Source organism: Lepidochelys olivacea (assembly GCF_965140295.1).
Source record: "Lepidochelys olivacea isolate rLepOli2 genome assembly, chromosome: 11".
In the NCBI taxonomy this organism is placed as follows: domain Eukaryota; kingdom Metazoa; phylum Chordata; order Testudines; family Cheloniidae; genus Lepidochelys; species Lepidochelys olivacea.
In genome coordinates, this window is record NC_140421.1 from 63,753,080 (window position 1) to 63,775,140 (window position 22,061).

At 39.0% G+C, this 22,061-nt stretch overlaps 1 protein-coding gene across 1 annotated transcript in view; it reads left to right on the top strand.

Moving 5' to 3' along the window:
- The window catches only part of CREB1 (cAMP responsive element binding protein 1), a 45,862-nt gene that overhangs the window by 15,533 nt on the left and 8,268 nt on the right, over positions 1-22,061 (top strand). Inside the window, exons 2-7 of the mRNA XM_084643888.1 lie at positions 7,145-7,266; positions 11,038-11,184; positions 12,962-13,062; positions 16,960-17,102; positions 18,335-18,517; positions 19,809-19,959. Of these exons, the coding sequence (XP_084500014.1) occupies positions 7,153-7,266; positions 11,038-11,184; positions 12,962-13,062; positions 16,960-17,102; positions 18,335-18,517; positions 19,809-19,959 (839 nt within the window). The 5' untranslated portion in view covers positions 7,145-7,152. The remainder of the gene's footprint in view (positions 1-7,144; positions 7,267-11,037; positions 11,185-12,961; positions 13,063-16,959; positions 17,103-18,334; positions 18,518-19,808; positions 19,960-22,061) is intronic.

Consider the following 22,061-nt stretch of genomic DNA (forward strand, 5'->3'; position numbering starts at 1 on the left):
AGGTCACCACTCCACTTAACACACAGCACTTATACTTGTTTTCACTATTGACGTGTCTATGTTTATTTTAAAAAGAAGAGAGATAATAGCAAAGTAGAAGTATTGGAAACAAATTGTTACATATAAAATCATAACAAACATTCTACCACCTACACTTACTTCTCTAGATACTTTCATGTCTTACAGAGCAATGTTCACCCAAAGTCCTTCCAGCATTTTTACAGCCAGCATTATACCCCAACAATCTATTGTCTTTACTCATAAATAGGATCCCCTCCTGCTGTTTATCTCTTGAGGATTTTGCATTAACATATTAACATCATTAAATCTTGATTAACATTTGGCTCAGTATGCACTGTGAGACACACTTCCTGCTTGACAGGAATCTGCCTGAGACATATCACCTCCTAGTTAGCTACCTTAAGAATGTCATTTTCAGTAGAGACACACAAGTCCTTAAATACTATCTGTAAAACATTGTGCAGTGATGATGACAACCACAGGGCTGCTGGCTCTCTTTAGAGACCTCACATGTGCCACCCTTTAATGATTTATCCTAGTATCTGACCCAGGGAGTGCCTGTAAAACTTCATGCACTCTTTCTGCCAGTTGGCACCAAGAGGTTCCTGGGTCACAAAACTTGCTGTTATTTTTTTAAAAAAAGGAAGAGAGTTGAATAAAAATATCTTCCCCTCTCATTTAGGGTCTAATCCAAAACCCACTGAAATCATTGGTCATTTTTCAGCTAGGTCTATAGGGTATTTCTACATTCTGCACAGACAGACTTGCACTAGTTTTGCTCAAGCTAGTGAGCTAAAAATAGTGTGGCTATTGCGGTATGGTCGGAGGCTCAGGGTAGCCACCTGAGCTTGGACCTAAGGAGCTGAGTGGGCTTGGACTTTGGCAGCTAATCCAAGCCACTGCCCATGCCACCACGTCCACACTGCTATTTTTAGTGCTCTACCTTGGGCAGAGCCGGCACCTGTCTCTCTGCCTGGCTTAGGAGGCATGCTCCCAGCCGCAGGTAGGTAAGACCTGGATTTCTAAAATTAAAAAAAAATAAAAATCAGAAATTGTGTAAAATGACACACATCTCTTTCTATTCCCTCCATCACTTTCCTGAATTTCACATGCTCATGGCCTCCCAAAACATTCACATTTTGGACTAGAATATTCCATGCTTCTAGTCTGTGTAAATACTTGTAAAAAAAAGTTTTAGGAAAACTCTTTCAGCTATAAGTTCAGCAAAGGTGGGGGGAAATGCCCATTTAAAAATACTCTAGACATTCGTTTTTTTGGCAGAATACACAAAAAATGTCCATATCAAGTTTTAAATGTCAAACTAGTGACTTTGATCATTCAAAAAGAATAATTTTAGTTTATCAAAGATGAGTGAATTTGTGCATTACTAGTTCAGGCCCTGATTCTGCAAATGTCTGGCAATGGGATGACTCACATGAGTTAAATTATGCATGTATGTGTTTGCAGGACCAGAACATAAGTGCACACTTATGGAAAGTGTGCAGCAGGAAATAAACTCTGCAATTAGATCACCACCATGTTCTCTTTTACTTAAAACAAAACAATTTAAATTCAAAAAATCCTAGATAGTAGTGTAACATTCTGGTTGTAGTGTTAAGCGTTCAAATTAGAACATTCCAATAGTTAAAAATGCTAGACAACATTCACTCAGACATCTTGTGTGTATATTTTCTCTATCTCATTCTTCCTGTTAAAGGAAAATTTTACTGTATTATGGTTAGTGTGTGCCAAAAACTACACAGGAATTTCCTGACTTGGGTGTTCCACAGCTCTGATGTTACATTTTGTACTTATGATGAGATCAGACACTCACATCCTTGGTTGTGAGATTTTAATTGAGGATGAAAATAATTGTAGCCCCAATAATTTTTGCCAGTTGTTTGTCATTTAGATAGCCAAAATGAAGTAGTGAAATTATTAATGGGAGCTACATGAAATTTGTTTAGATACTGTAGTACAAAGGCACTATAATGCTAGATTATTTCCTACCTGAACATCCTTGAACTGATCTAATGCCAAAGACTGCCAATAATGTTTGCACAAAAGTGACATAGAAGGGGTCAAAATAGAATCCATGCAGTTTGTTACAGATTCAAAAACTGGATATATGTATCTATGTAAAGACACAGTGTTTCTTGAAATAGTATTTAAATTTATTCTGTTAAATATACTTTGGCTTTCTGATGTCTTAAGTATCAGTTTCTTTAAGGTAACGTATGAAATGGGTGCGGAGGGAGTTACATCCTTTTTTAAATTATTATTCTTATTTTTGTTGTATGAAGAAGGCCTGAAAGGTTTTCTACTTGATGATTTCCTTAAAAATATCAGGAATGTTTCAAGGGATGTTCATTTTTTTGTTGAAGACCTTACTGGAAGACTCAGAAATATGCAGGGATAGCTTGTTCACTCCTTTCTTGAAGGGGCAGGGTGTTAAATCTTTAACAACGAGAAATTTTCTCTGAAGTGTGATACCTGAATAGAAGGTAAGAGTTTTAAACAGTCTGAGTTTTAAACACTTCCCATTTCAATTAATCGGGGTTCAGTTCCTTTGTATGAGATGTCAAGATCATACTAATTTTCCAGTCATCCATACAGTATTCCAGGAGAGACAAGACTTCAATTTCTAATGTAGAAAACAAGAAAACAAAAAAACAAATCTTTTCTGGCTGCTGCTAGGGCATCTAAATCATGTTGAGGGAAAAGTCAGATCCCCAGAGTGTGGCAGCAATCGATTTTTGTGAAGGTTCAATGGAAAGTGAGAGCTGCAGGGGAGTGTGGAGATGCAGGGAGAGGTGGAGAGGGAGTGGAATGTGATGTTCAAGAAGGAGAGTGACGCACTTAGGAGAATACGTGGGATAGGAATAGACTGAGAGAAACGGGAATGTGGGGTACAGGAGGGAGACTGTAGAGGTACAGGTGGATACTGTGGGGCATATTTGTTAAGTTTACTCGTCTGTAATACCCTGGATCAATATCTTTTTTTTTTTTCTTTAGATATAGGTATAACATTTGCTACCCTCCAATTCTCTGTTATGGTAGCTGTTTTTAATGAGAGCTTATGTGTTTTTGCTAGCAGCTCAGACACTCAAGACTTTTCCAGAACCCCTGGGCCTAGTGACTGCTTTTTAAGTGATCTATTTGTTCCAGCAACTATTCTTCTGTCACCTTAGTCTCTGGTAGTATGTGATCTTTACTACCAGAAAGGAGTGGATCTGGGAGAGGAATAACATCCTCTGTTGAAGACTATTGTAAAGAAATCATTTAGCTTCTCAACAATGTCCTGATCTGCCTTATTTGATTCCATTAATCCCTGGTTTATAGCTGAATTTTGAACCTGAAATGATCATACACACTTCGTAAGGTTATGACAAAGATGTTAGATGTACACTCACCCAAATTCTTGTACAAATGTCCTTTCTGTCTCTGTTTTTGCATCTGTCTCGACAATAGGACTTAGAGGAACAATACCAATAGAGTTTAATTTAAGGGGGAAGTAGACCAACCGTTACTGTTTCAAAAGTCTCATGCATTTTTGCGCCTTGATAAGCAGTGCAGTGGAGTGCAAACTTGCAGTTTGTTTCATTTATGTCGTCTTTGATTGCTATGGTAATACAACTAATAAGTAGTAATAGTGCATAGGACTGTTTTTTTTAAGTTACTTTTTTGGGGGAAATTAAATGGAATATGAAAAAGATTTGTGATAGTATAGCAAATAGTATTTTAAAAATCTAGCAGATTTTCTCCCTAGAGAAGTCTGGATAAACACATCGCTAAGGTTTGCCAGACAGCAAGAATGTGTCTTCCCTTCTTTGACACAGAACCGCTTTACTGTACATACCAAAAAAAGACTTGCACATATACACAGGGTTTCACAAATATTAAGTCAATGGAAAAGCCATGAATAGCATGTATGTAAACTATATACATTTTACAGTGAACTTTTAAATCTGTGGAAAGGTCTGATGACCTAAGGAAGACTAGAAAGTCTTCATGGTCTGAAGAAGACATTATAATATTCAGAATGACACTTCTGTGTGCTATAGATGTTTCATTGTTCCTTGCAAACTAAAATCTTTGCTGACTTCCTGAAGTCCTCAGCTGAAGAGCTTGGGTTGAGAGGTTTAGGACAGCTCTGGATCATGGACTAACTATTGCATGGATTCTCGTGAAGGTTCACACTACAAATATGTTCCTAGTTTAGAAGTGAATTATGTACATCAGATTGTTACACAGCAAATCTTAATATCTGTTTAATAACTTAAAGAGATTTCCATGCAAAAAACATAATCAAAGGTCAGAGTTAAGATTGTAAATAAATCTTTCTAACTTTAAAGATAGATAAACACTGGCGTTCACAAAATTAAGCATTATAAAGGAAGGAAGTTTATGGTTTTATTTTTAAACAAAATTTAATAACTTTGAACTATAGAACAAAACAACAAACTATAGAATATATAAAAATGATGAGTTAAATTGTCTCAAACAACCTTATCTCAACCCCATTATCCTATCTATGCTCAAACTCCATTCATGAGATATTCTTAGGCAAGCAACCTTTACATTTTCCAACTAAGACAAAATCAACCACATACTACACATCCCACAATTGAAATACTAATATCTGCATCATCTGCCAACCAAATGGCCATAGTATCTCCAGTCTGCTCTCTCCTGACCAACCAGCAACCCGAACATCACACCTTTTAGAGGTCAGACACACAAAGACCTATCCAAATCTCACCTTACCTTCCTAATATTGTTCCCTCAGACCCACCATTGGATGCAATGAACCAATCTTAAATTGTTCTGATCCTCAGTGGCAGGCTTCCTGTAGATACTAATAGATGAAAATTGTATTCTGTGTATGAACAATGGTGTGGCCCCTGCAATCTGAATTCTGATTGCATGATTCATGATGGTTACCCGGCCACAGGCTGTGTATTTCTTGAAGTCCTAATGAAAATTTGTAAGGTATAAACTGCTTAAAATACATTAAAACTACAAGATTCACTGCCAGATTACCAAATTATAGAGTATCAGGTATCTGTGAGCTGTGATATTTGTCAGACTCATGTCTGCCTTCTGTGGAATATACAAATTCTGGCATCAGTGGGAGGCAGGGCAGAGTTTGGAATGCTTTGGAGAACCTAACTTGCTTTTTCCAGAAATGGAGAGGGTTTTGTGCTTTTTGTTTTTTAAGTGTAACTTAACCTTGATTTCCTTCCTTTGCATAGTGTTTGGATTTTTAGAATCACTGTGTTCTTATGTTATATTTCCCTTAAATTAGTGATACTTAATTACAACATCACTCCATCTTAACCAGGGACTTTTCTAATTGTTTCCAAACTGATGTTGGAACTACATATGTGGTACTTGATAGCACTAAAACTAGGTTGCTGATTTGAGGGAATATTTTTTTGTATTGGAATGACCACGTTTTGGTTTATGCACAGTGCCTTCCTCTTTTCCCATGGAACATGACTAAGGTAGTTGGCACCTGTATCTTTCCATTGGTATTTTTCCTGAAGAAAACAAAAGTGTTTACGCAAAATTGGTCTTCTGTTGCTGCTTTCAGTATTTATGGAGCTTTCTCTTTAACAGTCTGGAAATATTCAGTAGAGGCTAAACTGGTCCAGAATTCACTCTTATTGTTGATCATCATTCCACAGATACTTGTTTTAATGCTGTTTACTTTCATTGGTCTGATATGCAGTAACTCTAATCCAAGCCATCGAGATTTCATATTTTACCCAGGACTGAAGTGTGATAAACAGAATGAATGTGAAAGACAATGATCGCTTTAAAAGAGAGCAGTGCCTATTCCCAAAGAATATACATTCCAGTAATTCTGAATCACAGTTCTTGTTGAAATGGAAGCTTCTCTACCATAATATTTCATATGAAATGTTTAGACCACCACCATTAAGAAGTGACTGGTTTGTACAATATTCAGGTGCTTATTGAAAGGTAGTGTGATTGGAAGACTTCTCTAAACTTTGAGGCAATTCTTTATTACATGCTAAATATTTTCTTTTGAGTATTTAAAGGCGATTGTAACGTCACTTTCACAGATTGGTGCAGATTTAACATTCAGTAAACTCTCCCTACATGCTTGCTTTTTGGAGTTATGCAACTTCATTGTATAGAATTTTGTATGTTCTACTGAAAAACACTTATTCAATTAACACTTAAAATAAGATTGTATTAAGAGCTGTCTATGATGCGTAATTTAGCCAAGGAAAATTCATGTTGTATACAAAACAGCATAAAGCCCTCCGACATTTTTATAAAGCTAATTCCAAAAATATTTCAAAATATTATGGGTTGATTATTGGAAATCATGCCAAATCCCTTATGTTGGTATTGGTCCATTCTGGAAGTGACTTCCAGTATTATCTATGTTTATTTTCTTTGGCAGGTGAATTTTACCCACAATTGTGGGTAAAATTTTATTCACAGGAACAGCATTTGTAAGAAACATCCTGCTCAGTCCAAGGGATGGCACATATTCACTTGCTCTGTGGGGATGGTCCGTGCACAGTGTGATCACAGATAGGATTTGTGGGGAATGGAGCATGAATAGTTCATATAGAATCTTCAGCGAATTTAGCTGCCAAACTTAAGTTGCTGAGCATGTGCAAACTGTAGGTTTTTTTGAAGGTTTATATAACTTGGCCAAATTGGGGCAGGTTTTCGTGGGGATGGCAAACGGCATATAACTGACGACAGGGAAAGCCTCCTGAGAGATTTTGAGTCCCTGGAAGCACTAGAACTTCTCAACAAAGCGGTTGTAAGAATATTTTAACGTAGGGCAAACAACGTATTTTCTTCAAGTCTTGTTATTAGAAATTGCTAAACTATTTTTACTGAAGCTTAACAGAAAATTCAGCCTGAGACAGACAGCTGGCACAGAAAATTTCTTCCTGAATGGTTAAAAGAAAAATTATAAGCAACTGAAAACGAGGTCTTATGATATGAAATGTTGGCCTACATTAACTGTATGCATTGCTACCAGCTCCACCGATAATAATGGAATTACATGGATACGTAAGCCATGAAAGAGGCAAACCCAAACTCATGACACACATCATTGTGATTGTAGGTAACTAAATGACCATGGAATCTGGTGCAGAGAACCAGCAGAGTGGAGATGCAGCCGTTACAGAGGCAGAAAGCCAACAGATGACTGTACAGGCACAACCGCAGATTGCAACATTAGCCCAGGTACAAAGTGGTTTGGTTTAATATTTTTACAGCATTGTTCCCAACTGCATAAGGTGTCAGAAGGAAACTGTTTTCTGAGGAGGATGAGAGAATGTTCCATTTTATGTGAGTCTGGAACAGGGAGTATGTGTGTTTCATTTAATTTTGTAATGAGAGTTGTACAGTACTACTTGTTGATTTAGCTTCAGTATCATATTGGACTGTGTTAGGACTGAAGTAGTTTTAATGTATAATCCATTTATAAAGAGACTACAGATATAGACTTTTGAATTACTTTGTTTTACTTGTAGCATTCCTTCCCACCATCCTTTAAAGATACTTCGAAACTTTGAATTTCTGTGTTTCTGTACTGACTTGTATAAACAGGCTTTTGCTTAGTTTAGTTAGGAACTTTGTTATGACAGTATACCTATTTCTTAAGAAAACAACTGATTTGTTTTATATGGTTAAATAATGCAGAGAATACTGCATTATTAACAAAAGGGATGGATATAACGAACATTATAAGCAACAGGAACAGACTTCCATTTGTTGTATGCTGTTTGCTTTTAATCAGAAACTCAAATTCTGCAGTTGTCTCCCTTTTACTGGGGCACTATTAGACCCTTTATTGTCTCAAAAAAAGTTACTTTGTAGAGGCCAGAAATAATGCAAATCTAATTATCTTCTTAATTTCTGGAACCCAGTTCTTTCCCAGGTTCCATTGATGTTTGCCAGGAGTAACTCCAGCGTGTAAATGAGTATAGAATATGGCCTATGGCATCAGTCCCTTGTGTAACAGTTTCACTTTGTAAATTATTTGCATTCCCCCAAAGTATATAAAATTACGTCTCACTCTCATCTCTTTTTTTTGTGAATTTCTGATGTCTGTCTTATGGCATGATTATGAAATCATTTACCACTTTCATGTTTACAAAAATACATGACACCTTGTAATAGGCAAGTGTTAAACTCTTTTCACTGGGATTATGGTTTTATATAATCGACATTGAAACACTCAGAATTTAGCTGTATAGTACTGCAAGTACTTTAGAGGACAGGATTTGAATTCAAAATGATCTAGACAAATTAGAGAATTGGTCTGAAATAAACACAATTAAATTCAATAAAAAGAAGTGCGGAGTTTTTCATTTAGGAAGGAAAAATCAAATGTACAAATACAAAATGGGAAATAAGTGGTTAGGTGGTAGCCCTGCTAGCAGGGATCTGCGGATTATAGTGGATCACAAATTGAATATAAATTGACAATGTGATGCAGTTACTTCTGGGATGTATTAACAGGAGTGTAATATGCAAGACACTGCAGGTAATTGTCCTATTCTACTTGGCACTGGCAAGGCCTCAACTGGAGTACGAAGTCCAGTTCTGGCTGCCACACTTTAGGAAAGTCCGAGAAGACCAACGAAAATGATAAAACCTGACCTATGAGGTAAGGTTAAAAAACCTGGGCATGTTTAGTCTTGAGAAAAGAAGACTGAGGGGAGACCTGATAACAGTGTTCAAATATGTTTAAGTCTATTATAAAGGGGACAGTGATCAATTGTTCTGCCTGTCCACTGAAGGTAGGACAAGAAGTAATCTGCAGCAAAGGAGATTTAGGTTAGATATTAGGGAAAACTTTCTAACTATAAGGATACTTTAACACTGGAATAGGCTTCCAAAGGAGGTTGTGGAATCCTATCATTGGAGGTTTATAAGAACAGTTTGGACAAACACCTGCAAGGGATGGTCTACGTTTATTTGGTCCTGCCGCAGTGCAGGGGCTGGCCTTGATGATCTCTTGAGGTCCCTTTGAGCCCTATGTTTCTATGATTCTATAATTTTATTGTTACATTTTTCGAGGGCTAGGGAATGCTCCCCTAGTAAAGAGAAAAGTTATACTTGCTATTTTGAATAAGGTAAACTGATTCCATTAGGTATGAGTCAGAAACATCTGCTGAAATCATTATCAGATGTTGGCTTAGCTCAACAGCACAACAGCCTTCAGTTGATCAGCTTTGCTTTCATTGGCAAGAACTGCTTCAGTCAGTTGGATTCATTATTAATAAGGCCACATGATGATGGAACTTAATTTGTCTTTAAAAATTACATTAAAAAGCGGATTTTTCTGCAAGTTTGTTTCCCTTCTGCCTGAGAAGCTTGTCTCCCAGATTGTTTACTACCCTTCCTCCAGTCAACTGACATCATGGCACAAGTGCCCCTCAACTGCCAAAGAAGAGTAGCGCCGTGCTACTGTAGCTCCTGGTTTCAGCTGCAGATGGCACATGTGAAATTGGTCAAGTGCCGCTGTGCAGCAATGCAGTGCATCTTTGCAGCAGCCATCTTCACAATAGAGAGCAAAAAGACAGGCACCAAATTTGGAGAATAAAGGGGAGACACCTGGGTGATCCAAGTACAATTTCCCTTGATTTTCTATCAAACAAGGCTTCCACATAAAGGATTGTTGGTTATGGAAATTCAGAGATCAGTCTTTTGAAAATCATTCATTTGTTAAGATATAAATGTGTTCACTTCTGCATTACAATAAATATTAATGCTGCTGTATGACATTATTTGAGGTTCATAGAATTTTTTTAGTCAAAAGTTATTAAGTTGCCTGAAAACTCCATTAAACATAGTGACATTGATTAGCATATTCAAACTTGGGTCTTCGAGGGCTTGTTTGCATGACACAGCAATATACACTAGTGCGTGTTAACGTAGCACTACACAGAACTTTTTATGCTCGCCAGCAGGGTCTGCGTGGCCCAGTTAGCGCACAGCACATTGGTGTTCTTTAGAAATCACACCCCTATAGTGTGCATTGCTTCACCATGTAGACAAGCTCTAAATTAAGCTTCAAAAACCATATTTAGGCACCCATGTTTGAAAATTGTAACCATTGTTCTTTGTAGCAATAAATTTACTCTTAGTTGTGTATCTTTCAGTATAACATTGAAATGACTACCTAGAAGCCATTTGTTTCCATTGAAAACATGCATTGTTACTCTGTTTGAACAGTTGGTCTGTAGGCTTCATTTAAAAGGACATTGCCAGCTACTTGATTTGATTTACTTCGTGGCTATACTTTCTAACAAGTCTCAAAATTTGACTCCCTAACTAATTTTGACTTTTTACAGTTGGCAAATACTCTCCTGCATTTTCTAGTCTGAAAACAAACAGCTCGGCTCCCATATGTTTCTGCTTGTGAGTCAGCAACATCTCATAGAATCATAGAATATTAGGGTTGGAAGAGACCTCAGGAAGTCATCTAGTCCAATCCCCTGCTCAAAGCAGGACCACCACCAACTAAATCATCCCAGCCAGGGTTTTGTCAAGCCGGACCTTAAAAACCTCTAAGGATGGAGATTCCACCATCTCCCTAGATAACCCATTCCAGTGCTTGGAAGGAAATATTCATTGTAGGAATATTCACAGTTCTAGCAATATTTAATTGCTGCAAGGGAGGGACACATATTAGGTTTTGATTACATTACCTCAAAAAATAAGTGTTTCCTTCATTTCTTGGCAGTGGTTTTATAACATGATGTTTAGAGCCAGTGGGACATTCTTCAGAAAATTAAGTTACAAATTAGGACAAATGTTGGGCCGAGACAGGGGTGTGTTTTTTTGTTTTATTTTGTTTTCTGGTGTCCCTTTTAAACACTTTTGGTTACCAAAGCCCTTCCTAGGAGAAGAGGCATCATCCTTTTACTGCTAAGAATTTTCTTGGTAGTCAAATAATGAGATGCTGCAATAATCTAATATATATTCCCTCTCTCTCTTTTGTAGGTATCTATGCCGACAGCTCATGCAACATCTTCTGCCCCAACAGTGACCTTAGTACAGTTGCCTAATGGACAGACAGTTCAAGTCCATGGAGTTATTCAGGCAGCCCAGCCATCCGTTATTCAGTCTCCACAGGTCCAGACGGTTCAGGTATGTATTAAAGGCTTTCAAACTCCTAACTCATGCATTCTATATAACCTTATCAGTCCACCTTAATCAAACTTATGTGTGTTCTGTGTCATGTCAATTTAGAATATGTTGAAAGGAAAGTCTGTACTGTACTTGTTACCCCATTACTTTTGTCTCTTTCTTTATGGTTTATCTGCTTTTCATTTCCATACATTATTGAGTTTCATTTCCCTCTAGAAGTTGGTAAGCCTATTAGGTTGTGCTTTTTGCTGATACTATTTCTATATCCGGCTTTTACCTGCTGCAAGGTTAACCATTACTAGACCCTTTTTATGTCTGTTTAGTGACTTGTAAGATGTCTTATTTCTGTATCTTAAATGAACAACAACAAGAATTTTAGAGAGTGCCGAATTATTAATGTGGCTGATGTTCAGGAATCAAAGTTTTTGCTTCTTGGAAAACATCTGTACTGATTTGCATGTGTATTTCTACCTCTGGCAGGTTGTAATAAGTGATTTTAATATTTTCGTTTTGAATGTTAACTTTATAAAACCTTAATAATTGCTTGATGCTGTATAAACAAAGAAAGACCGTTCATAATGCACAGGATGAAAAGCCAATCTCAAAACTTATTAAAGACGTGGAGAAAGGCTTCAGTAGTCCAGAAAGCTTTAGTCTTAATCTCTACTGTGGTTCCTTCTCTGAGCAACATTTTAAATTACCTTTTAAATCCAGTGTTGCTGAATATGGAAGCAGGAACTATTTAGGCTGTTACTGACCACATAAGATAAGGATTGTAAATCATTTTTGGGGCATTGGGAACCCACAGAGATGAGAACTAAACTAAGTTAAAGGCTAACTATTGAGATTTTTTTTTATAGAGGTATTTAAACCAGTATTGATTTTAAAAAACATTAGGTGAAACTCATGCTTTAAAATTGGATCATTCTGATAATGATCTTGGTTATTTCCTTGCATTGCTTCAGTTCTGTACTTTCGTCAGCCTCTACCTACCTCAGACCACTGGAGTTAGAGTTTAGTGTTTTATCCTGTTAAAATCTGGAGATGCACAATTTTCAGATGGTATGTGGCACTTGTTTCTGGCTCTAGTGATTCAAGGTAAGAGACTGATGATGAAATCATGTTGGAATTCAGAACAGAGGATGAAATGCAAAAATGTGTTTGGAATGGTGATATTTACAGTCCAGTACTTCACAGTCTGCTATGGTTGTATAACCTGTTAGCATGGCACCAAGGAGGCCTTAAGCACCAAGTATACAGCATAAAACCAGGAAAGGCTCCTGCAGGACCTCCATATCCTTGTAGAGTTTTATAATTGGTTCTGTCACAACTGCACTCCTCATTCCCTTTGTCTCCAGACCCTTCTGCTTTCAATCCCACGTTGCTTCTAGTTACTGTGTCTCCAGACCTGACTGCCTACCTTGCTTTGGTTCTTTGGACTGGATGGAAGCAGGATAGAAAGAAGGAGTTATGGAAAGAAAAAAGTGGGTGGAACCATTATTTATAATAATTTGCCCATTATATATTCTCTCATTTGAGTGACTTAATTGTTAAATACATTTCTGAAGCTAGATGGTTGAGTTTGGGCATCTATGTATCCAGTAACAAGTGATCAGCTATTACTTCTGATTTTCTAGGTCAAAGTCCTGTATAGTACTTGTATTGGGAATGTCTTTCGCATACTGTGAAAACTTGCTTTTAGTGGTAGATTTATTACTGTAGAAGTAGCTTGTTAAACTTGCTTACAGTGGTAAATTTATTCTGTTCTTATTTACAGATCTCCACTATTGCAGAAAGTGAAGATTCACAGGAGTCAGTGGACAGTGTCACAGACTCTCAGAAACGCAGAGAGATCCTTTCCAGACGACCCTCCTATAGGTATGGATGTTAAAAGCTGAAGCATTTTGCTTGATGCATTTATTCAGCAAATGGGTAGACAAATAGTGTGTTTCTGTAGTTAATGTGAGATCTACTTTTTTATTAAAATATTCCTTCAGTGACACATTTCCATGACCAATTTCTGATGGGATGCCAGGAGATAAGCAGAATAAGATAAGGAGGAAGAGAAAAATATCTGCCGTTATGGAGAGATAGGAAAGAAAATCAATTGAGAATAAGCTGAATGCTAAATAAGTCTTTATGTGTAGCATTTAGATACAACTGTGAGAGGAGCCTTAGAAGTCGCTTAAATGGATATTTAATTCTTGGAGCGCCACTGAAATGTGCAGGCAGGTTGCTGCTGTATATTCTGTAGTCTCTGTAAAATCAACCTTTCTGTTTGTTGTTAATGTTGAAACACTAGCAACAGTCAGATTTAATTCTTTCCTTCACCTGAGACTTTCAATGGAAACATGACATTGTGTGGCTCATTAAAACTGCTGTAGGTGGTATTTCAGAATTTGCCATGCTTCTTGGGGAAAACTAGTTAATAACCAAACAGGCTGTAGGTGCCCAGCAGAGAGAGAAGTGGCCTAGTCAAGCTAGTTTACATGTATTATTCTCTTCAAAATGCTCGAAATCAGGAACGCCGTGGGTGTGAGTTAGAGCTAGCCTTCGGCATCTGTAACTTCCATGTAAGCACTTATGCAGCAGAACAACTGGTATTTTTCTTTAAATCAGACATTCATGTCTTCCTTCCTTTAGTAAATGCCCATGAACGTTACAAAGAACAGCTCATTCTGGCAGGGTTGAATTTTCTTCTGTATTTGAGTAAATGAATTACTTTTTAAAATTCAGTACCGTGGAGCAATTGATTATATGTAATTCCATTCAGCAATGCTTTTTGGTGTGCTGAAACTGACACTTATCCTTACTTTGACATGTGAAGGTCTAGAATGAGCCCCACATCCTCAGAAAATGTGCAGGGACAATGTCAGTAGCAGATATGGAGACAGTACTGGAATCACTTATTTGGATCAGAATTGGCCTTGGGACCCATAATCATACTTCACACTAACTCTGATTTGGGGAGCCTTAAAATGAAAATCTCACTTTTTGTTTTAAAACGTACTAACTATGCAGTTTTAATAAGCAGTCACAGCTCCCCTCAATGTCAAAGTGATTTGTGGGTGCTCAGTACTTCTGAAAATCCAGTTATACATTTCTAGCCCTTTTTTTGAAAATTGGCTTGAAAATATAAGCCAGTCACCTGGCTTGAAAACTTGTTATTCATTTTTCCTAGCGTGCACAGGTTATTCTATGTCCCCTTCTATAGCCATTCAGGGTCTTTGAGGGTCCATTAAAGCCATGACGGCAGGCTTCTAGATTTTGTGAGTGCCCCAGGTATGTTTGTAGCTGTGGAGGGCAGGGCTACTGGTGTTAAATCTGCCACAGACTTCCTCCTAGTCAGCTGTCTGCAGCTGAGCTTTCTCCTCTGTTGAGCACCCAGTATGACCTCTGACCACAAGGAAAAGGCAGTTGAACGAAATGAGGCAACAGAGTTTAGTGAACAAGACAGAGCACTGAGAACAAGGGACTCATGCATTCTCATCTCAGATTTAACACTGACTGCGTCTCTAGCCTTGATGAAGTCACTTAGGGCCAGATTCTGTTCCCCTCAAGTCAGCTTCTATGTGCCATTTAGGCAGGGGGCAACTCAACTGGTATAAAGCTCCTATGCCAGCCAGCCTCCCCACCCCAGCGGAAGGGTCATGTTGGGACAGAAAGGACCAGAGTACAGCCAGTTCTCAACTAGCATAACCCAGGCTGCTGTAATTTACATCAGGGACAGGGCTGGTAGAGATCAGCCCACAGAATCAGGGAGCCATAACGAACTCCTTGATGACCACACCTTCACCTTGCTTGTCCATTTTTTCCTCAGATATCTTGCACTTTTTCCACGCCACCTCATGTGCCTGTGAGAAAGTCCCCATCTAAATTCGTAAAGCCACCACCTTATCATCTTTGAAATTCCTTCTTAACACTTTACCTCTGCCACAGCACCTACCATGCCCATCCGGCATTGGTTAGGAAAGTGGTGAGCTGTAATTTCTGCTTTTCTGATAACTGCTGTTTAGTTTTATTATTACCTCATCCCCACAACCCCCCATCTGTTTTGTCTGTTTTGTCCACCTGTCTCATCTTTTCTGTCTCATCACCTGTCTGATGCCTACATTGTAAGCTCTCCAGGGAGATGACTGTTGTCTTTGTTACTTGTCTGTGCAGCGGCTAGCAAAATGGGGAGCTGATCCTCAATTGGGGTTCCTAGGTACTAACAAAGTCTAATTAATAACAACAACAAAGCCCTGTTTCTATCTCTGTCTTCGTCTCAAATTGTTTGGTAATTGACTAGCCTCCTTGGAATACAGCAATATAGGTTTGGCTACCAAAGCCAGGCAGGAAAATTCAGTGTAGTCTGGGCCTGGGTTCTTCAAATGTTTTTGGATGAGAACTAGGGGTGCAAACCACATCAGAACTAATAGATGCTTCATACAAAAACAAAAGAAAATCCCAATTTGCCTTGCTGCCTAATGAAGCCTTTTGCAGTTGCATACGATGGAGCGTGCAGTCAATAAAAGAGAGTTTGCCACTCCTCCGTATTCTTGGTAGAGAGAGTTATCAGTCAGATCGCATCACAGCGGGCAGGTGGTAGACCCAAGTATTTTGGGCAGCTGTTTTGTTGAGCAGCTATCCCAGTCAGTTCTAGACATAGTCAGTGAGATCCATGGCCTTTATGATTACAGTAGAACCTCAGAGTTACGAGCGTCTCGGGAATGGAGGTTGTTCGTAACTCTGAAACGTTTGTGACTCTGAACAGAACGTTATGGTTGTTCTTTCAAACTTTTACAACTGACATTGACTTAATACGGCTTTGAAATTTAACTATGAAGAAGAAAAATGCTTTTAACCATCTTAATTCAAATGAAACAAGCACAGAAACAATTTCCTTACCTTGTCAAATCTCTTTTTAAGCTTTCTCTTAATTTTTTTAGTAGTTTACGTTTAACACAGTACTGTGCTATATTTGCTTTATTTGATTGATTGATTGTCTCTGCTGCTGCCTGATGGCAAACCTCCGGTTCCAAATGAGGTGTGAGGTTGCCCAGTCAGTTCATAAGTCTGGTGGCCGTAACACTGAGGTTCTAAGGTATGTTATGTTTTGTCCATTTTGGCTTTAAATAATTAAGCCAACTCAGTAATTAAACCCAAATTGCTCCTTCCCCCCTTTACTATTGCAAGTCCCAAAGCTTTCTCAAGCAGAACAGTTACCTAATCTGTGGATTTAATTGTGTGACTTTCATTAAAATGCCCAGCTTTGTCTCCTGAACAGATGGTAGGTCATGTGCTGGTTGCACTTCACAATAATTTCTGCCAAGTTTTTGAAACTTAAGTCCCTGGGTGAAGTTTAGGCCTTGGTGGCCTCTGCAGCAGGTACACTCCTCTGAGTGTGGGTGGGGGCAATGAGGGGGTTTGGTGCTTTAAATGCTCTTGCTTTCTTTTTTCACATCTTTCTGTGACTGAAAGCAGAAAACTTGTAAAAAGTATATAAATGATAAAGAAGTTTTTGACGAAAAAGGGAAAATGTGAGTTCTAGATCCAAGTATGCAGAAACACACAGGCTATTCTAGATTGATTCCACAGCACCCTTTTCTGATGGCATTTTTAAAACAGTTACCTAAAATTGTTTTAAAGTGTGCTTTAACTTTTCTTCCCATCCCATGTATTTTATTTCCCTATTTGCTACACTTTTCAGTTTTCCCCAGCACCAAGTAGCCAGTAGAATTGATTTTACTTTCACTTTTTGTTAAAATTTTTACAACACACTGTCTTTGCCAGAAAAATTTTGAATGACTTATCCTCAGACGCCCCAGGAGTGCCAAGGATTGAAGAAGAAAAGTCCGAAGAGGAGACATCAGCACCTGCCATCACCACTGTAACAGTGCCAACTCCAATTTACCAAACCAGCAGTGGGCAGTACAGTATGTAGTTACGTTTATTATTGGTTGTGGTAGTTGGACAGGAAGAAAGAGAACTGTTAAATTCTACTTGCATGACTGTTTGGGCTGGGGTAAAAGAAGCCAATATAACACTAGTTTAATCTGACCCTTATGCAATGTCAGAAGCCTTATTAATCCTGTTCCATGACTCTCTCTATATACTAGGGTCTGTGACTTTTAAGTACATTCCAGCTGTGGGTGTGTAAAATGTATAATTTACATTCCCAAGCCCTGTTGGTTGCTGTTAGTATGGTACATGTTCTACTTTCCATCAGCTAAAACAAACAGATGAACTCCTGTTAAGTGTACAAGAAGGGGAAGAGAAGACCTATCAAATGACTTATTCCTCTTATAAGTGTCCTTTTAAAAGCATTGTGCTATAGTTGCTCCCTGGTCTGTTCCCCAGTCTGCCTCTTGATTTTTTTTAGAGATTGATGTTGCTGACACTCCACTTCTACCATCGATGTACAAATACTGTTCCTGCCAATATCTGCTCTGTCTGATACATCCTGATATAGATGTGGAAAAGCAGAGAAATACTCTAGAGGCGCTGAATGAGGGGATCTGTGTAAGATGTGCTCCCACTGCAGCCTGAATACTGGCATGGAAATTATTGGATTGAGGAAGTGAAAGGGAAGAGGAAACAAAATTATTAGACGGAATGAGAGGCTGGATATGTGTGTGTGGAAACAATGCATGGGAAGGGGATGGAGAGGTAGTGGAGAAGGAGATTCAAGCAGGAAAAGACACTGGAGAACAAAATGGACACAGCAAGGTGAAAGTGGAAGAGAAAAGCGTGTAGGAGAGGAATTAGAGGAAGGAGCAGAAGGAAAAAAAGAGAAAAGAGCAGGTAGCCAACAAGAAAATCATCAACTCAGTAAATACTACAATTCTTGGCTCTACATTGGGAGGGATATAGTTCATCGCAGGGATGTGATTGATAGGAGAGGCAAAACTTGGTCTATATTTTTGTTTGTCAGAAAGGTGGCAACCTTATGGTACTGAATGAAATGATAGGTCATTGCTGAAGAATGACCACTTCTAAAATACAGTTATAGTGACCTATCTGATGTTAAGGTATGTAGTTATACGAGGGATTTAACTCAGATGTTTCAAACTGTTCTTCTGTAACTGGGCTGTAAATGGTAAATAACCATGTAGGATATTGAATAAATTAATCTTTTAACTATTGTATCAAATGTACTTGTTTTCAGTTGCTATCACCCAAGGAGGAGCAATACAGCTGGCTAACAATGGCACAGATGGAGTACAGGGCCTCCAGACGTTGACCATGACGAACGCAGCTGCAACCCAGCCTGGCACCACCATTTTACAATATGCTCAGACCACTGATGGACAACAGATTCTTGTACCGAGTAACCAAGTTGTTGTACAGGGTACGAAACGTCATAATCCATCATTTTATGTTTAGTCCCAGGGGAATTTAACTTGCCAAAATAATTCCCTCAAATATGTCAGAAAAAGCAATTAACAGTTTTGGCACAGATCAAATTCTAAAACAGATAAAATAAATTCAAGACAAAACTATATGTCACATTTTCTCTCACTCGGAACAAACTTAAGATATTTTTGGATATAGAAAATGCTTCTATTTCGGTTCCTGAAAGCTAGTTAACTTTTGCTTTGTCCATACCGTTATTTCCTTCAGCTCTTTCAAGAGAATGTTTGCTATCTGTTCCCCAAAACCTGTGACACAAATTTCTTGAGAGTTCCTAATTTCTGTCAAGTGGTTATCTGCAATGATGATAAATTAGAAGTAAAGTTTTAGGAATGTTTTCCTGTTCTTTGGGCAGAGATCTGTTCAAAATCTTTTCTTTCTGTAGGGGAATTTTCCTTTACTAGTAATTAACTGCCCTCTCCCGTTAGAAATCACTGTTCATTTTTAATGCTCTTCCTGGCATTACAAAACAGACATTGTTAAAAAAGGATGCTTCTGATTTTGCTCTGACTCTGTTCAAGTCATTCGAGCGAGAGACTTTCAAGCCTTGATGAATATTAGTGCATTAAGATTAATAATATGTATGAGGAAAATATGTCTTGTTGATCTTCTGTCTTGTATATTTTTTTAAAAAGCCATTTCTTCAAGTAATAGTGAAAATGCAATAGACTCCCAAGTAAATAAAAGCTGATCATAAAGAAATAGCATTGTGCTATGGGCTGTGTTTCAAAGGTTAGTGTCTAAATTGCACACATGCCTGCCATGGATACACATCCTACGTTTCTGCACAAAACCCCCAGATACCAGTTCGCATCTGCAGTTAGTCATTTGGAGTTCACTTGAAAAGTACAGTTTGCCTAGGAAGATCCTAAAAGCTATTTCCTGCTTACCTTGCTAGACTTATGGTTGCTTAGCCTGTTCACAAAATAGAACTGTCAGAAATCCAGTGGAAGATAAATGTGCAGTAGGACCAGCAGCTGCAGATAAATCTAGTTATCAGACACAAGCTAAGCCCTCTTCAGCAAGAATGGATGCAACCATAAATATACTAAACTAGGAATGAACTACCGATAACCCGGATAATGCTAATCCCTCCTGTATTGTAGCCTAGAGTCATCACCTCATTTTATCTGGTTATGCTTAGATTGGTGACTAGGTGTTATTCACACAGTATTTTAACAGTGGATTCTCACAGTGCTGTGTAACCTAACACTATACTTCCCTTTCAGCTGCCTCAGGAGACGTGCAGACCTACCAGATTCGCACAGCACCCACCAGCACCATTGCACCTGGCGTGGTCATGGCCTCCTCCCCAGCACTTCCCACCCAGCCAGCAGAGGAAGCTGCACGGAAGAGAGAAGTGCGTCTAATGAAGAACAGGTATGTGTGTAGTGTTGATTTTGCTTTAGTTGTGCATAGAATTAGAGTACTAAGTGTTAAACTCGTGCAATATACACATTACATTTCTAACAGGTCTCGAGAAGAGTGGGTGTGTAATTGTTTATGCAAATAGATTCCTGGCCTTTCTCATCCCTTTTATGAAACACTATCTGAAGAAGGTCAAGCTTCTTTAAAGATGCCAACTAAGACAAACAACATCTGGTAACTCAGTATATTGTGGTTATGAAGCCATAAGACTTGGCTGTCAGTTCATTCTGCAAGGGCTGAGTTACCCTTTCAACTAGCATCTGTTAAGTAAATACATTTATGCAATCTCCTTTCCTCTGTTCTTTAACTTAGCCTTCTGTGCATTCTGCTGATCACTAGTCCCTGTGCTCACCTCCCACTTCGGTGAATTCTCTCTCTCATCTCACCCATTCCCTTTGGGCACTTGCCCCGTGGGTTCTATTCTCTGGAGGCAGCAGGAGCCAAGGGGAGGGGTAGAGAAGCAGGTGCTCCTCTGAGCCTGGAGTCTCATGTCTCAGCAGTGGCAGCAGATAGGGTGGGGGAGAGAGAAAAAGGAACTCTACGCTATGAGGTAGGGATGTTTGGAGAAGCAGGAACTGATGAGGCGGGAGAGAAACAGCCACTCCCCCAAGCCTATTACACTGTGGGGAAGGAGGGCAACAAGGAGCGTGGGGTCAGAGAGAGGCTGGGAAAGAGCCTGCTCAAGTCCAGATGTTGTGGAGGTGAAAGTGGCTGGCTGGGAGTGGGAAAAGGAGAAAGAGGTTTATCTGATTCCGCCCCAACAAGCTTGAGCTCCCCCTTCAGCTCCTCCCATTTGGGCCCTCTGTGACCTATCTGAGCTGCAGAACAGGCCATGTATTTGACACCTCTGCATTAAACAGTAAAGAAAATGGAAAGAAAGAAAATGGCAATGTTTTCTGTCATCTGTGATGGGAAAGAAATCCTGGGGGTTGTGAAGGGTCTGATTGACTGACTTGTTCCAAAAAGCCAACTGTGTTACCTCGGTGAGTGTATCTTCTGTTTATTGGTAAGCCAGGGATACACTGCGAGAGGTCATCACATGAACAGAGTGTTGTGCACTGTTTGAGTAGTATGAATGAAGAAATAACTAGTGCTGAACTGCAGAATTCACCTTTTCAAAAGGTCTTTACCCAAAAGGTCCCGTCTCCTCTTTCAGGACAGGTTTCAGATATTCGTAAATAGTTGGTGTAACTGTTTACCTTCTAGAGCCTCTTCTATTTGAGAAACCATAGGGCTCTGCTAGTTGGCATAAAGAGGACCTGGGTCACAGTCATGAATTGACTTTATGTCAGTTACACAGAAGTCTTATGCAGCTTCCAGATGACATGTGGATAGAGCAGGGGATTTGGGTTCTTTTCCTGGCTTTGCCACTCTGTGACTTTAGGCCTGTCCCATCATTCATTTATGTCAGTGGGGTCTTTCCATTGATTTTAATGGGAAACGAATCAAGCCCTTTGTGACCTTTGGTGATGAGTTTTAACCCTTCTGGTCCTCAGTTTCCTTATCTGTAAAACGGTCATGATCTTATTTATGTACCCAACAGGGGTGGTGTGAGATCTTTTGAATGAAAGGCATTACAAAAATAGGGATCATGCCCCCAACTCCACCCTCTCAAGGGATCACCATGAGATCCAGGCCTTGTGCAGAGTGATCCAGATCATCACGGTCATGCTGTTGGAGATCCCCCAGCTGGTGGATGACCCCAGAACTCCCCTTCAAAGAGGGAGTACACCCAGGGCAGAAACTGGCTGTCACACCCTCTCCTTGTTGCATGTAAATATTGCCTTCCAAATGTCCTGGTTGCTACAGCTTTTTACCAGATCCCAGTGCCCCCTAGCTAGGTATCCTTTACAGATCTTTTATCCAGCCTTCCAGTCAGGTCTGGTAAACATTCATTTTTGAGGTTCTTGCCTCTGGTTGCTTCAGTGCAGTATTGTAGCATTTTGACACCTGTTTTTCCTCTACACTTTGGTGCTGATAATTTAGTGCCTCGTAAAGTTTTTGCCTCTTTGTTATTGCTTCAGGATGCACTTAGTTTGGCACTGTTGAGGTAT